This window comes from Opisthorchis viverrini (assembly GCF_000715545.1).
Source record: "Opisthorchis viverrini unplaced genomic scaffold opera_v5_191, whole genome shotgun sequence".
NCBI classification, from domain to species: Eukaryota; Metazoa; Platyhelminthes; class Trematoda; order Opisthorchiida; family Opisthorchiidae; genus Opisthorchis; species Opisthorchis viverrini.
In genome coordinates this window covers 699,273-716,639 of record NW_008751847.1, presented here as the reverse complement: position 1 = coordinate 716,639, position 17,367 = coordinate 699,273, and the positions used below count along the sequence as shown (strand labels likewise).

The following is a 17,367-nucleotide window of genomic DNA, read 5'->3' as shown; positions in this document are numbered from 1 at the left end:
CCTTATAGAAACCCAGCTCCGGCTTTGTTTTGCCTCCCCGGAGGTTCTGGTATTACGCGTCACTCGAAGATACCGTTCGAAAGTTACACCGGTGCTGAGGTTAGTGTAATTCCTCCTACACGCAAGCATAACATACAGCTGATGTCATATACTCTGCAGGCAGCCAACGGTACGAGCATTAAGACCTATGGTGAACAGCTTCTTACTCTCGATCTAGGTCTTCGTCGTCAGTTCCCTTGTGTTTTCACAGTGGCCGGCATTAAAAAACCCATTATTGTTCTGGACTTCCTCACATCATTTGGTCTCACAGTTGATCTCCACAGACGGCAGTTGCTTGACAATTCGATGACTCTCTCTGTAAATGGCAAAGCTTCATTCATTAATTCTATTGGAATCCGTCCAGCTTTGCCGGGTAACCGTTACACAGCACTGCTTCGTCAATTTTCAGAGATCCTGAAACCTGCTTCCAAGACCACTTCCGTAAAACATGATGTTTTCTACCATATCTCGACAAAAGGCCCACCCACCGCATCCCGCCCACGACGGTTAGCTCCGGAAAAGCTTGCCATAGCCAAGACCGAATTCCAACATTTGCTTCAACTGGGTATCATACGACCATCATGCAGCCCCTGGTCATCTCCACTACATATGGTCCCCAAAAAGTCCGAAGGAGATTGGAGACCATGTGGCAATTATCGCACACTAAATCGTGTCACTATCCCGGACAAATACCCAATTCCGTATCTACATGATTTCGCTCTTACTCTTCGCGGCAAATCTGTCTTCAGTAAATTAGACCTTGTCAGAGCAAACCACCAGATACCTGTCGCTCCGGACGATATTCCCAAAACTGCTATCACCACTCCATTCGGTCTATATGAATTCGTTCGTATGTCATTTGGGCTCAGAAATGCAGCTCAAACATTTCAACGGTTAATGGATAAAGTTTTACGGGGGTTAGACTTCCTCCGCGCTTATGTCGAAGATGTTATTATAACCAGTTGGTCCGAAAACGAGCATGTGCTTCACTTAAAGCAAGTTTTTGAAAGATTTCAGCAATATGGTATAGTCATCAATAGTAGTAGATGCCAATTTGGTGTTTCGTCACTGGAAATTCTAGGACATATTGTTGACTCGGACGGCATCCGTACTCTGCCATCTAAAGTTTCCGCCATTTGCTACTTTCCACGCTGATAAGGTCCTAGTCCGCTACACTTTCGAATAGCCTGTGCAACGTTTGAGGAAATAGTGCCTGCAAATGATGCGTTATGTCTTTGGCTCTCGGTACGTTCGGAATGGAAGTCGTGTTTTCCTCGTGCAAATGAGTGAAAGAATTTTTTCGTTGTTCAATCTGTTCACAGAATACACACGAGTAATTGTTGAATTTTATTACTCTAACAAAACTTTTGAGAGATAACCCCTAATTTTTTGCGCGCACTTCCTAGTTCACATCTAGTCCGAAACATGACATCAATTTATACCAATTGCCCTCTGCGGCCATTGATAGACCACAACAGATGTGGGCGAAATATCTGCCCGTCGAACGTCAAACGCGGTATGCAATGCCCAACCTGCAACGCCTGGTGGCATTGCAAATGCACGGCCTTACAGGACGACCGGATAAGCCGACGAGCCAACTCTCCTGACCCGTTTGTCTGCGCCTGCTGCCTCTACGTCAAGGGTGCAATGCATACCGCAGCGTAGAGGAGAGTCCCCCAAAACGGTACTCAATCCCCAATGCAGATTGAGAAAGAACACTGACAGTGTTTCGCCTTAATCTGGATGCTTGACGCGAAATTAGAGCGGCATAAAAAGGCACTGGAGGACTCAGGCGCTAAGAATGCAGCGACCTGGTCGAAAGTTGACAAAGAAATTTCCTCGCTTAACCAATACCCCACGATATTCACACCAGGTCCCATGGTTGCGAAGAAAGTCATACAAATTTCTGACGCGGCTATAAGAACCGGCACAGCGTCTCTAGTGGACAGGGGCCTAAGAGAAAAAAAGACTGATAATCTGAAGGAAATTCTCCGGGAGAAATACGCCAGCGAAAAACGCACAGTCGATTCTTACGGATTCACGGATTCACGGATTGACGCACAGTCGTTACGGATTCACGGATTCACGGATTGATACACAGGATCGAGGCTTTTGCCCAAGTTGTCCAGGTCGCTTTTGTTCTTGTCTGTCGGTCGCTGCCGTTCACCTGAAAGCCACAAGTGAAAAAAGGGTGCAGCACTGCTCTTTATGTTCTCAGCGCGGGGCAGTATGCTTGCCAGCGCGAAGATTCGCATAAATAAATGTCTAATAATGCTGTAAATTGGGTTCGAGAGGGAGCGTGTACAACCGTTGGAGGAAGGTCATTCCACGCAGCTACTACCCGAAATGAGAAAAAATTTGTCTGATGGATGTGTGTGCTCTGAGCTTGAAAATTTCTTACTATGTCCCCGCCGTGTTTTCGCTGGGTCGACGGTGAAAAACCTGTTTGCCAAGCTCTGTTCAAACAGGGCATAAATAAGAATTAGGTCCCGTCGGAGGCGACGGCACTCCAGGGGAAATAGATCAATCATCGCGAGACGCGTTCCGGAGTCCACGGATTTGAGGCCGGCAACCATTCTCGTAGCGGCCCGCTGGACACGCTCGGTGAGGGTGACGTCTTTCGTGCGTCCTGAGTAGACAACTTGGTTGGCGTACTCCACGAGCGGTCTGACGTAGGCCCCATAGAGTATTTGGAAGTCCATGCGAGTGATACGGGAGAAGGTACGTCGGATCATCCGTAAAATGGCGAATGCCATTTGGGCCGATTTCTCATGGTGCAGTGAGAAGGACAAGTTTGAGGAGACCCAGACGCCCAAATCCTTTTTGGCATCTATCCTCATGATGTTTTCTGGTCCCTTTTCACAATGCATAATAAAGGTATTGGCGGAATCCTATCCAAACGACATATGGACGCACTTTTCATCATTCAGAGGAAGGTGGCAGTCCAACGACCACTGCTTGGCAGCGTCTACATCCATTTGGAGGGCATAGACATTGGAACTCCAGGATTTCAAGTCGTCCGCAAAAAGTAGACATGGACTCGCAAGAACGTCTGGGAGGTCGTTGACGTAGATCGGAAACAGGAGTGGTCCCAAGACGGAGCCTTGAGGAACTCCAATGGAGAACGGCGCTGGAGAGGAGTAGGTCGAGCCTATTCTCACTCGGAATGATCTGTCCGATAGGAACACCTTGATCTAGCGAAGGATTTTTCCTTGAAACCTGTGAGACTCGAGTTTGTGGAGCAGCGGGACGTGTGGGACCCTATCAAATGCCTTTGAGAAGTCGAAAAATATGGCACCCGATATGAGTCCTTCGTCTCTGGCTTGGGTTAAGCTGTCCATAAACACGAGCATGTTTGTCACGCAGGAGCGGTTTGGAAGAAATCCGTGTTGAGCTGGAGATATCAGATTGCTGGAAGTGAGGTGATCTAGGATAGCTCGCTTCAGAATGCGTCCATCACTCTGCACGGGACGCGAGTGCGGTTGATAGGCCCGTGGCTGCCAGGCAATAGTCAGTCGCCAGTTCTGTAGATTGGCGTAACGATCGCTTCCTTGCAAGCAAATGGAAGGCTGCCTTCGTCAAGCGACTGGTTCTGGATTCGCGTAGGCTTTGTCATAGCAGGTCAGGAGTGGAAGAACGAAACAGGCTTCCACCGGGCACAAATCAGACGACCCCAAACTAATGACCAAGCCGATTGTGGTCATATCCTCCTGTGCTCCCGAAAACAGGCCGACAAAACTAGCTGCATTGCTGGACAGCAGTTTTTCTTCGACCACCACTGGTTTCTCGCCCAACAAAGGCAGGGAGACCCTGAAGGGGGCAAACCCCACATGCAAGAAGCGCCCAGACTACGTGGAGCTATCAAGCTATCAAGCTATCAGAGGACACAGCTGCAGCCGTGCAGCCGTGCACTCGTCAACAAAGTCACATCCTGTGAACAGGACTGAGTCAGAAGTGCGGGGACAAGAAGCGAGGCCAATCTCCGGCTCCACTCCGTCAAAAGCAGCCTCTCTGCTTGTGGACACAACCGTCGCCCAGGACTCCGACAACCAAAGGCATACACATGACTACAGCCATCCGGAAAACCCCTCGTACATCCAGTTGGCCACGCTGATCGCTGGCGGATCGGGTGCCCACACAAACACGAAAGAAGAGCGACTGTAGCCAAACAAGCCACATAAAACTCGCCAGATTAGAAAACTGCTGGCCGGCTTCAAGGTGCAGCCCTCCGCGAAAATAAGCCTCTTGGGAGCGCCACAAAATCATTACTTCTTGGTGCCACCACCCAGCGCTCAGGACCTCACAGAGACACTTTTCCGGTCAAACCGCCCCAAACGCTCAAGGATCTAGAAAGACAAAAGATTGCAGGAACCATTTGATCAACAGCAAATCTGGTCGAATAAAAGTGGATGCTGAAAGCGCTACGAACAGCATCCGTCGAAATTTTCGCCCATGGGGAAAAACTCCGTTACCCAAAGGCAAAAGGCCCGAGTAAACCAAGCAGCCACGAAACGAAAAAAACATCGCAGGCGAAAAGCACCCACAGAAACCACAAAGACAGGAAGCAGACAACATCGTACCAGAGGCCCCTTTGGAGCCTTGGACTCAGACTCAGTCTGCTAACCACCCTGGCGACTCAAAATTCGGCTCCTTACACTCGGAGGCAGCAGGGACAGTGATGAAATGCTTGTAAACAAATGCCTCAGTCTCTTCAACAAACTCGGCGATGTTAAACAGTCAGCTTGCCTTGAACAGCCGTCCATAATCGCACTCAGACAACTAGCACAGACAAGATGTCTCTGACGTGGAGATCGCGATAGACGGTTACTCTATTTTTAAACAAATGCGTCTCTTCAACAAACTCGGCGATGTTAAACAGTCAGCTTGCCTTGAACAGCCGTCCATAATCGCACTCAGACAACTAGCAAGCACAAGATGTCTCTGACGTGGAGATCGCGATAGACGGTTACTCTATTTTTCGGGCTGACTCACAACGAGGGAGAGCTGGTGGGGTTGCTGTGTACTTACATGCGGCCCTGCCAATCCCGATTGCCCTCTCTGACACCACCCCTGCACACTTTTGCGATGCACTGTGGGTCCAAATCCCGCTGCGCGGGTCCAATTCTCTCCTTCCCGGCGCAGTCTACCGTAGCCCTTCGAGTCCCCCTGAAGATGACCAATTCCTCATACAAACCTTTGAGCGACTTTCCTCCAACTACCACTTCACTCATCTCCTGCTGGTAGGTGACTTCAACGCCCCAAAGGCCTCCTGGATTGAGCTCCAGCGCGTCGAATCAGGCGGACGTTTTTCAGCGACGCTTTTTGAAGTCGTTCAACAGAGCGCATGGACCCAACATGTCGTTGCACCCACCAGATACCGAGCAGGCCAACTACCATCCCTCCTGGATTTGATCATCACCAACGAAAGACAATTCGTTGATCAGGTAACGATTAACGAACGCTCCACTGGGACATAGCGACCACTGCGCGTTGACCTTTGATTTCATCTGCTATTGGACCGAAAATCCCAAACATCAAACGTGGTTTCGAGACTTCTGCCGCGCAGACTTCTCAGGAATGCGCATCCTCCTTGAACAAGTCACACTGGGACCAGCTCCGGTGGAAGAACTATATGGCACCATTGTCAAGAAAGTACACGAGGCTGGCGCGACGTTCGTCTCAAAAAAGCGGAACGCACTCGGATGAACCGCTGGGTGCCAAAAAGGATTCGGCGTGGACTACAGGGGATACAGAAGATGAGCTGGCATTTCGTAAAATGCGGAACCGCTGTAAATCAGAAATCCGCCAATGGAACATACGAAAACAAGCCACCATTCTGGACCTCGCTCGAAAAAACAAAAAACGTACTGTTCAAGCACATGAGACGTCGCCGCAGAAACAAGCCATCCGCGTTCTCCTTGGGGGACAGAAACGGAGAACCGACAAGTGACACAAAAGTGATATCTGAGGTTTACAGAAAACGCTAAGCGTGTCTTTACTCAGCTCCAGTTTCTTCGTCACATCCACACTCGTCAAGGCTGAACTACGAGCAGCCTCTAACCGACTTGGTCTTCACGGTGGAGGACATTCGTTAACTCTTGCACAGGATCAACCAATTCTGCGCGTTGGGGCCCGACGAGTTCCATCCAAGTATCCTAAAGGAAACGTCCTCTATACTGGCAATCCTTTTACACACCGTGTTTCACCAGTCGCTTGACGAAGGCAGCCTTCCATTTGCTTGCAAGGAAGCGATCGTTACGCCAATCTACAGAACTGGCGACTGACTGTTGCCTGGCAGCCACAGGCCTATCAACCGCACTCGCGTCCCGTGCAGAGTGATGGAACGCATTCTGAAGCGAGCTATCCTAGATCACCTCACTTCCAGCAATCTGATATCTCCAGCTCAACACGGATTTCTTCCAAACCGCTCCTGCGTGACAAACATGCTCGTGTTTATGGACAGCTTAACCCAAGCCAGAGACGAAGGACTCATATCGGGTGCCATATTTTTCGACTTCTCAAAGGCATTTGATAGGGTCCCACACGTCCCGCTGCTCCACAAACTCGAGTCTCACGGGTTTCAAGGAAAAATCCTTCGCTAGATCAAGGTGTTCCTATCGGACAGATCATTCCGAGTGAGAATAGGCTCGACCTACTCCTCTCCAGCGCCGTTCTCCATTGGAGTTCCTCAAGGCTCCGTCTTGGGACCACTCCTGTTTCCGATCTACGTCAACGACCTCCCAGACGTTCTTGCGAGTCCATGTCTACTTTTTGCGGACGGCTTGAAATCCTGGAGTTCCAATGTCTATGCCCTCCAAATGGATGTAGACGCTGCCAAGCAGTGGTCGTTGGACTGCCACCTTCCTCTGAATGATGAAAAGTGCGTCCATATGTCGTTTGGATAGGATTCCGCCAATACCTTTATTATGCATTGTGAAAAGGGACCAGAAAACATCATGAGGATAGATGCCAAAAAGGATTTGGGCGTCTGGGTCTCCTCAAACTTGTCCTTCTCACTGCACCATGAGAAATCGGCCCAAATGGCATTCGCCATTTTACGGATGATCCGACGTACCTTCTCCCGTATCACTCGCATGGACTTCCAAATACTCTATGGGGCCTACGTCAGACCGCTCGTGGAGTACGCCAACCAAGTTGTCTACTCAGGACGCACGAAAGACGTCACCCTCACCGAGCGTGTCCAGCGGGCCGCTACGAGAATGGTTGCCGGCCTCAAATCCGTGGACTCCGGAACGCGTCTCGCGATGATTGATCTATTTCCCCTGGAGTGCCGTCGCCTCCGACGGGACCTAATTCTTATTTATGCCCTGTTTGAACAGAGCTTGGCAAACAGGTTTTTCACCGTCGACCCAGCGAAAACACGGCGGGGACATAGTAAGAAATTTTCAAGCTCAGAGCACACACATCCATCAGACAAATTTTTTCTCATTTCGGGTAGTAGCTGCGTGGAATGACCTTCCTCCAACGGTTGTACACGCTCCCTCTCGAACCCAATTTACAGCATTATTAGACATTTATTTATGCGAATCTTCGCGCTGGCAAGCATACTGCCCCGCGCTGAGAACATAAAGAGCAGTGCTGCACCCTTTTTTCACTTGTGGCTTTCAGGTGAACGGCAGCCACTGACCGACAAGAACAGAACCGACCCGGACAACTTGGGCAAAAGCCTCGATCCTGTGTATCCATCTGTGAGTCCGTGAATTCACCCATTTGGCCTTGAGGTCATCCGGCCCTTTGTATCAGACTTTGCATATGTGACTGAAGCGCGATCACGCGAATTGCGGCGTCATCCCCATTCTGATTGGTTGATACCTAGATGGCGGGAACATTCAAAAGTGGAAACATGACGGATTTGCGGTTTATGATTGACCCTCTCAATCGAAGCAAAGAATTATGATGTGGTTGTGTCTTCAAAAAATTTGCATCTTTAACAGGTTTATAATTATAGTTAGTTTTAGATAGCCTGGTTTTAAAGAGTGTAATCCTATATTTTGTTCCTGAAGTAAACTATATCTTCAAAAGAAGATGATACTTGGGAGTACTGGCGGTAACAAAAAGTAATTAGTCAGAACAGCCCAGAATCAGCAGCTGACGCTGGTGTATTGGCTGTTTGCAATCAGCATGGTTCACATATTATGAAACAGTTATTCGTTTGAATTAAAGGAATAGCCTACGTGTAATAGTATATTTTCCTCTCAATGAATCAATTGAAGGCCATGCATTCTTGGAATTGTGTTCGGTAGCTAAGGCACCCGATATATTCATTGACTGCTCTAGGTGCAAGACCCGGTGTTTTCATGGACAGCCCTAACTTTGGTTTATAATGAATGAACTATCGGTGTGTCCTTCGGAGCCAACAGATCAACGATAGAGTCTGTGGTTAGGCCAGAGTTTCAGCTCTGAGTACCACTCATCTGAGTACACAGAATAATATAAACAGCTGTTGACGTATTTAGTGAGCAATGAACGCTAAGCTTGGAATACCACTATTGCCATAACCTTCTGATGCGACTTTCGACGACACATATCAGATATACCTAAAGCAACAGCAACTTATGTCACAACTGTAGTTTTTGAACCCTGAAACTCAGTTGTGGCTGGAAATCACTCGTTCCGTTTTCGTTGGCGACTCTACATACTATGTACTATGTCTACATACTATGTAACAACAGACGGTGCGCCCCTGCCATAGGATCTTTGGATTGAATAATATTTGTTGATTGCGCAACTAGTAACACCATTACGTGAAACACCCATGAAGCGCAATACGTGTTTCAGGCACAGTTAGGCTGCCGGGCTATTGTACACAATGTTAGACACATGCTGTGAGAGGCGACCCTATATTGTCCTAGAAGGTTTCGGGACCACTCTGACGCTATAGACGAAACCGGAAAATTACGCCTCCCTTTTCTCACCTACGCAAGTTGGTCTTCAACTCAAGGCCTGGATACCTTGGTTGCCGTGACGCTTGCGTTGTCGGGAAATATGAAACCAGGTTTAGGAAAACATAGTTTTATTATGACTGATTGCCAGCAAATAAAAGAACCATTAAAAATGTGTTCCACAGTTGTGCCTGGAGAGTAAATGTGAAAAGAATTGGTGCAAGGCAATGGAACGGAAACGGACAGAGGAGGAGATGGGTTTTACGGCAGAAAAACCCACCCACTCCCCACACCTGCGTGTGGTAGCTTTGGAGAAGCTAGGTTGAAGCTGCCTGAACTGCATCACCATACTTTGCAAGCAAACCACGCAGACGGACGGAAGCAAGAGAGAACATTCATCACATTTCATCACAAACAGACACAGCCATGAGTCCAAATGGGCACACCGGATCTCGGATACCCTGCTGATCACATACAGGATAGTCCAAGCGGCGCACCTTATCGCGCAGGACCCGCACGCCATCACCGGTCTAGTCTATTCAATGGTTCATCCGGACACAGTCTCGGATTTCCATGGGTGACTTAAAATATCGAAACAATCCAAACACAACACGCTCCTGCTGAGCATTCACACGTCGGTTCGCAGCATATACTTGGCAATCGGACGTACGCAGGTTACACGAGTGTTCCATATATAAAAACTAATTATTACAAGGTGACTGTCTCGGTAAACGACACGCATGAACGATCGGGAGTCAAATCAGCATACCTAAATATAAGTTATTTGCATGATTGTGCGCAAAAATATCAACTTTCCGACGACCCTTTTATTCAGCATTCCAGTGAGGAAGCATTTCACCGAAATTCTGTTCGTTCGAGGATACATCCTGTGAACCTACATAACATTCTACCACATTTAATCATCCCACTTGGCCGTACCGTCGTTGCAACTGTGGTGGCGGTGTCCTGCACGTCGTGGGCACCCGAACAGCAAGAGGGGCAAGCGAGGATTGACCATTTGTAGCTCAACACCAGTTTATATACCAACCTGACTTTGGCCTTCATACACCACTTGCCCGGTCCAGACCGCAAGTCGCCGGCTCTGGACTGTCACACGTGGGAGCCTGTTTGCTCCCTTGCTTTGCAATTTTGTAGTCCAAGCGAACCGTTTGTTTTGAACGCATATCTACTGTCGGGGTTTGTATAAATAGTGAATTTCTCATACCCTAAATATACGCGTCACTCGAAGACAACGTTCCACCGTTACAGTACTCGACATCTTACGTCGTCTTGTTCGAAGTAAAGATGTCAACTTTTGTAACGATTGTGAGGGAAACCGGATCCATGGACACGGAGACGATTGGAGCTGCGGAGGAAACAATTGCAATGCAGTTTACTTCGCGCCCTGGTTCTTGTAAGTCACTTTGTGCTTCTAGTCGTAAAAGTACTGTAGCTATGAAAGCTTTAAGGATTGCTCAGCTCCAGGAGTATCGGGTTATGCGGCAGGTCGAGCTCCAGCGGGCTCTTTTAGAGGCACATAGCATAACTAAGTTGGCTAAAATTGAGCTAGAGGCCGAAGAGGACTCACAAGATGAAGTCTGGGAACCAGTAGCCTCAAATAAACAATTAGCGGGGTACGTGAAACAACGTCAGACAGATGAAAGACCACTAAGATACGCTGATGAAATCAGAGGGCCAAAACCAGCCATCTCCGTCACTCCAGCATCAGCCGCTATGGACCTACAAAAGGTGGAACTATCATACTTTGATGGTAATCCGTGTCATTACTGGAGGTTCGCCCGCCAATTTGAGTTATATATTGAGAGCAAGGTGCAGGACGCCGGTCAGAGGCTACCTTATCTGATCCACAACTGTCAAGGCGACGCGAAGGTGGCCAATGAAGAATGTGTGATGCTTCCGCCGGAAGTAGCATACTCCAGGGCACGGGAGATTCTACGCAATCTCTTTGGCCAGCCTCATTTTATCGCTCGCTGTCTACTAGAAAGCCTGTTTCGTTTTGCACGACAGACCACTGGAGCAGCCAATTCTTTGTCGGACTTGTATATAAAAATGCGCAGTTGGAAATCGCGCTGACGCAAATGTGGTACGTCTCGGACTTGCGCTCACTATCGGTTGTAGAGAGAGTTGTGCGTTCTCTTCCCTCGCCATTGCAGCACAAATGGGCTGGGGTGGCAGATAAGATATCCGTGAGTGGCCAGGTCCCAACGTTCACAGACTTGACGGAGTTTGTGAACACGCGCTCCCGTGTTGCAAGGAGTCGGTTCGGGCAACTGGCTAGAGAGGGATACGTAAGACGCCCCCTGTAACGCCGACTTCTACCAACCAAACCTCTAGACGGGATGGTTATACCAGTTTCCCAGCCAACATCAGACCAGAAGCAGACGGTCGTCCAAGTGCGTGCGCATTATGCTTGCAGCCCCGCCCAATTTCCAGTTGCCTGCGCTTTTTGTCTATGAAAGTCTATGAAAGTTCCTGACAGATGGAAATGCATACGGGAGCATAATGCATTCTTTGCCTGTTTAGGAGACTCCCACGCCCTCAGAGACTGTATTCCAGTGGTTCGATGCGCCAAGCCGGGATGTAAGGGACGACATCATAGTTTGTTACACATATCACAACCCGGAAACAAAGTTTCGACGCCCTCAGAGGCGGTGGTATTGTGTGCCTTAACTCTCAGGCACGCCTGAGAGTCATTCCTGTCAAGCTTGACAGTCCTGCAGGGAAGGTTACAACGTATGCATTTTTAGATGCTGGGTCCGACATAACGATAGTAAAGCGGGACCTTTTGGTGAAAAATGGGGTCAGGCTGCTACCCACGTCTATGACCATTGATACACTTGGTAGTTCAATGGGATGCACATCTGAAGCTAATGACATCAGGCTTTTATCAATGGATGAAAGCCAGTCGATAGGTATTGACAAGGCATTCGTCATTGACAGCTTACCTATGCAAGCTGTCCCATCTATCAAAGAAGCGGCTCGCAAGTGGCCTCACCTCAAGGAAGCTGCCTTCGACGAACTGACTGAAAACGATGTAGGAATCCTTATTGGTTGTGACGTATCTGAAGCGCACTGGGTCTTTGCCGAGCGCCTGGGGTGTAGAAAACAGCCGTTTGCTGTAAAACCTTACTCGGTTGGATACTTCTTGGTCAGATGAAAAACGGGACGAAGCAGAAGGTCGTCAGTCCTTGTATAACCGGGTGCAATCAGGGCATCCAGGAGCATTTGCCGCGAGTGAACAACTCGGAATTCGCAGACACTTCAGCATCGAACACTAGTCTCTCTTTAGAGGATCAAAGAGCACTGTTGATAGCAGAGACTTGTGCGGTGCGAGTAAGTGGGCATTATCAGCTTCCGCTTTCATGGAAGGATAACGCACTCACCCTACCCGATAACTTCCAGGCAGCTGGGAAACTTCTAGATAATCTGAAGACTAAACTGTGCAAGGATCGTGTTTTACACGGAAAGTACGATAAGGTGCTTCGCGCATACATGGAGAAAGGATACATTGAACGGGTGGCAGATGCTCCTACTTTGTCATTGAATTCAAAGCAGTGGTATCTCCCACACCATCTGCTTATTAGCCCAAAAATGCCAGAAAAGATTCGGGTTGCATTTGACTGCGCTGCCAAATGTCATGGTGTGTCCCTCTGGTGCCCCCCGAGTGCGTGGTAGTGGACTACTTCGGACCTTCTAAGACCAAACGCGGCCGTTCGCAAGAAAAACGCTATGGCTCTATCTTTAGTTGTCCGAAGACTAGAGCAGTCCATTTGGAAATGGTAGGCAACCTGTCAGCAGATTCATTCCTACAATGTTTGATGCGCTTCGCTGGTGGACATGGCAAGCCCACCGATATCTACAGTGATAATGGTAGGAAATTCGTTGGTGCGCTAACGGAATTTCGGGATGATATAAAGCGGCGGAGTTCCAGCAAATTATCAGAACGGTTTTTGACTATGAATATACAGGGCACTTTATTCCACCAGTGGCTAGCCACCGTGGTGTTGTGTTGGAGCGCATAATCAGGTCAATACGACGTATCCTTTTATGTCTATGCAGGGGACAGTGTGTGACCGATGAACAACTGAACACGCTCCTTATACAAGCAGAACGGATTCTAAATAAACGGCATATAGTCCCGCTATCATCAGACAGCAACGATTTGGAGCCGCTTACTCCAAACAGTTTGTGGCTGATGCAGTGCTATCCTGCGGTACCCAGTCGCGACGGTTTGGCCTCGCGATATCATGCCGGTTGGGAACAGGTCAATTATCTCGCGGGCGTATTCTGGCATCGTTGGGTAAGGGAATATCTGCCAACGTTGCAGATGCGTACCAAGTGGCTCAGAGCAACCCAAGAATTGAAACGAGGGGACTTGGTTCTGGTTTCCGGTGAGGACCTGCCGCGTGAGAAATGGACTCTAGTGGTAGTAGATAGTTTTGAGGCGAGCCCAGATGGATTAGTAAGAACCCTACGTGTTAGAACGGCGTGGGGCGTTCTTAAGAGAGATATTAGAAAGGTGTTTACTGGAGGGACGAGAATAGGCTTGTTCTCCATGGAATTCGGCACTTGTGGCAGGAGTAGACTCGGGCTATTCGTGTCGGTGGCTGACGGGGTACAATAGAATGGAGCTGAGCGTAGGTAGAAGGTAAGAACCGGGGCGCCCGCTGAATCAACGTAGAGAATTTGGCGGACGGTGTATCATCCATTATGTTGACAATGAAATTTCCCACGCTTATTCTGTCCCCAATGGTAAACCCCGCCCCACTTTTGTGTTTAGTGTGTATATATGAACTGAAATATGTTTGTCCTTACCACTTCACACATTTGGCCTTGAGGTCATCCGGCGATTTGTATCTGATTTTGCACGTGTGACTGTGGCACGTTGGAGCCTGTTTGCTCCCTTGCTTTGCACATTTGAAGTCCAAGCGGACTGTCTGTTTTGGACGCGTATCTACTTTCGAGGATTGTACAAATTGTGAGTCATTCTTACACTAAAAGTATCGTATAGAAAACCAGCTCCGATATTGTTTTGACTACCAGGAGGTTCTGGTATTACGCGTCCATCAAAGATAACGTTCGACCGTTACAGACAGCAAAATCCAAGCCGAGGACAAAGGACTCATTTCGTATGCCATATTTTTCGACTTCTCAAAGGCATTTGATAGGGTCCCACACGTCCCGCTGCTCCACAAACTCGAGTCTCACGGGATTCAAGGAGAAATCCTTCGCTAGATCAAGGTGTTCCTATCGGACAGATCATTCCGAGTGAGAATAGGCTCGACCTACTCCTCTCCAGCGCCGTTCTCCATTGGAGTTCCTCAAGGCTCCGTCTTGGGACCACTCCTGTTTCCGATCTACGTCAACGACCTCCCAGACGTTCTTGCGAGTCCATGTCTACTTTTTGCGGACGGCTTGAAATCCTGGAGTTCCAATGTCTATGCCCTCCAAATGGATGTAGACGCTGCCAAGCAGTGGTCGTTGGACTGCCACCTTCCTCTGAATGATGAAAAGTGCGTCCATATGTCGTTTGGATAGGATTCCGCCAATACCTTTATTATGCATTGTGAAAAGGGACCAGAAAACATCATGAGGATAGATGCCAAAAAGGATTTGGGCGTCTGGGTCTCCTCAAACTTGTCCTTCTCACTGCACCATGAGAAATCGGCCCAAATGGCATTCGCCATTTTACGGATGATCCGACGTACCTTCTCCCGTATCACTCGCATGGACTTCCAAATACTCTATGGGGCCTACGTCAGACCGCTCGTGGAGTACGCCAACCAAGTTGTCTACTCAGGACGCACGAAAGACGTCACCCTCACCGAGCGTGTCCAGCGGGCCGCTACGAGAATGGTTGCCGGCCTCAAATCCGTGGACTCCGGAACGCGTCTCGCGATGATTGATCTATTTCCCCTGGAGTGCCGTCGCCTCCGACGGGACCTAATTCTTATTTATGCCCTGTTTGAACAGAGCTTGGCAAACAGGTTTTTCACCGTCGACCCAGCGAAAACACGGCGGGGACATAGTAAGAAATTTTCAAGCTCAGAGCACACACATCCATCAGACAAATTTTTTCTCATTTCGGGTAGTAGCTGCGTGGAATGACCTTCCTCCAACGGTTGTACACGCTCCCTCTCGAACCCAATTTACAGCATTATTAGACATTTATTTATGCGAATCTTCGCGCTGGCAAGCATACTGCCCCGCGCTGAGAACATAAAGAGCAGTGCTGCACCCTTTTTTCACTTGTGGCTTTCAGGTGAACGGCAGCCACTGACCGACAAGAACAGAACCGACCCGGACAACTTGGGCAAAAGCCTCGAACTTGTGTATCAATGCGTGAATCCGTGAATCCGTGATTCATTGTACAGAGCTTGACATCACTCTACACGTACTTGGATTTTGCTTACCGGTAGCACTTTTCTATTGCAGATGGTGGAACATAATAAGCATTATATAACTGGCCCCGGAAAGTTTTCGGATGCCTGGCTGCTATGGATGGGTATAATGAGCTAAGCACCACGACACCAAGCATTGCGCCCTAACGCAAGTGAAGAACACTGCCATTGCTTGCACAGCATAACAATGACAACTTAGCTGACGCGTATGACTAACGGGTGACTAGGGATGCGCGATGTCCGATCACCTGGCTCAACAATGGGCACCCAAACAAAACTACATAGCTCACACGACGAAAGCGCACTGTTCATGTCGACTTCGAAAACACAATGGTCCAAATTGGACAAGGTTAAACGTTCAATTTCATTCAATCTATTATTACACATCTGCTGGTTGGTGCGGAAGTGTGAAGTTTGCTCTGTGAAGTGACGTCCTGAAATGGGGAAAAGGTTTAAATCGGTTTACCAAGATGTCACTATGGCGCAGGCGGTCAGTAAACTGGGAGCAACACTTATTCTACAAAGTGAACATTTTAGGAGGCGACAGTCTCCTAGAACCGTCCTTACATGAAGCTATCTGCAATGACTAATTAGCGTTACGTTATTTCGTGTGGGTGGTGTCTAATAAATATTGGTCCTCAAGAAATGCAATACCTGCCTAAAATGCACGATGCCCAAATAACGCCCGAACAAATTGAAGCCGATTGCCCTTACATGCATAACGGGAAATCATCATAATCCTTATCTCTCCGATTGGCGCACTTCTGCAGTGACAAACTTTGTATTAGCTGGAAAATGAACCTACTATTATAACATCATAGCATGCCTTCTCTGTAGACTATTTGGCAAGCACACTTTTGCGCTTTCTGGACGGAGCGCTGGCAAGACAGTAAATTAACCGTGGGCACACTCATCTTAGGGACAAGCTCGAGGGTCGTCACCGCTCAGCGGACAGGCATAACAATATTCGATATAATATGATTAGTGATTCTTTGCACACCAGTGGTCACTACGACTAGTCGCCATATCAAAGATCTCACATACACCAAATTATGTCCCCAGACTACCATCCTCGACCGTCAACGGCAAGTCGTCTGTCATGAACATTGAACCTCGGTGTATCAGGAGTTGCCTCTGTGAAATCCATTATCTGATGAGGTCTGTAGACTCCTTGGGTTCCAGCTCTTGAATTTAACCCAATAAGTGATCAATATTCCACGCGAGCCATCGAAAGGCAGCCATTGCCCCACCAAAGTGGTACGACATACGCATCTCATATTCCCGTATGAGCCATACATCGTCCCAAAGCACCTCATTATGGTACGCTTGAGTGGGGTTTGAGTGGTACATAGCCAGCAGCCCGCTACCCATGTCACCCGTGATAAAAAGTGTACAACTTTCATCAACAAGCTACACATGAATTGCTATGAAAAGACCCACCCGAATAGGTTAGTAGCGTCTGGACAACGTCAAGACGGCGCTGTCTGCTGCCAGTTGGCGAAACACATGTGGCTTTATTGACCGCGCATTGAATGCAACAAAAGAACACATCCGGAGAGGCTAAGCTTAGCCAGGATTGAAGACAGACATATCGTCCGTTACAATAAAACCCAATCATCCGCCAATTACCGAGGAGAGCTTATCGGCACTGCCGTTGTTGGCCTGGGTCGGCGAATAAACAATCTTTCAATCACGATTGTGCGAGGGTCTTCTGAACAGTTTGTAGTGTGTGCAATTGTACAAGTGTAATTTGCAGTTTTTCGTTTTCAAACGTGGAATAACATTAGTCCGACGGTCGTCCACGCTTCACCGCACTCACAGAGACCTGGATCACACCAGATGTCTCTGACGCGATAGACGGTTACTCTATTTTTCGGGCTGACTCACAACGAGGGAGAGCTGGTGGGGTTGCTGTGTACTTACATGCGGCCCTGCCAATCCCGATTGCCCTCTCTGACACCACCCCTGCACACTTTTGCGATGCACTGTGGGTCCAAATCCCG

General features: G+C 48.5%; 2 protein-coding genes across 2 annotated transcripts in view; one reads left to right on the top strand and one right to left on the bottom strand.

The window, feature by feature from the left end:
• Positions 1-17,367, top strand: part of T265_07885 (hypothetical protein) — a gene marked incomplete at both ends in the record, with an annotated part of 50,815 nt that overhangs the window by 452 nt on the left and 32,996 nt on the right. Inside the window, 9 exons of the mRNA XM_009173535.1 lie at positions 17-99; positions 139-871; positions 3,707-4,199; positions 5,192-5,483; positions 6,945-7,434; positions 7,669-7,748; positions 10,212-10,356; positions 10,396-10,713; positions 14,563-14,991. Coding sequence (XP_009171799.1) covers positions 17-99; positions 139-871; positions 3,707-4,199; positions 5,192-5,483; positions 6,945-7,434; positions 7,669-7,748; positions 10,212-10,356; positions 10,396-10,713; positions 14,563-14,991 — 3,063 coding nt within the window. The remainder of the gene's footprint in view (positions 1-16; positions 100-138; positions 872-3,706; positions 4,200-5,191; positions 5,484-6,944; positions 7,435-7,668; positions 7,749-10,211; positions 10,357-10,395; positions 10,714-14,562; positions 14,992-17,367) is intronic.
• The window catches only part of T265_07884 (hypothetical protein), a gene marked incomplete at both ends in the record, with an annotated part of 25,762 nt that continues 23,954 nt past the window's right edge, over positions 15,560-17,367 (bottom strand). Inside the window, one exon of the mRNA XM_009173534.1 lies at positions 15,560-15,798. Within this exon, the coding sequence (XP_009171798.1) occupies positions 15,560-15,798 (239 nt within the window). The remainder of the gene's footprint in view (positions 15,799-17,367) is intronic.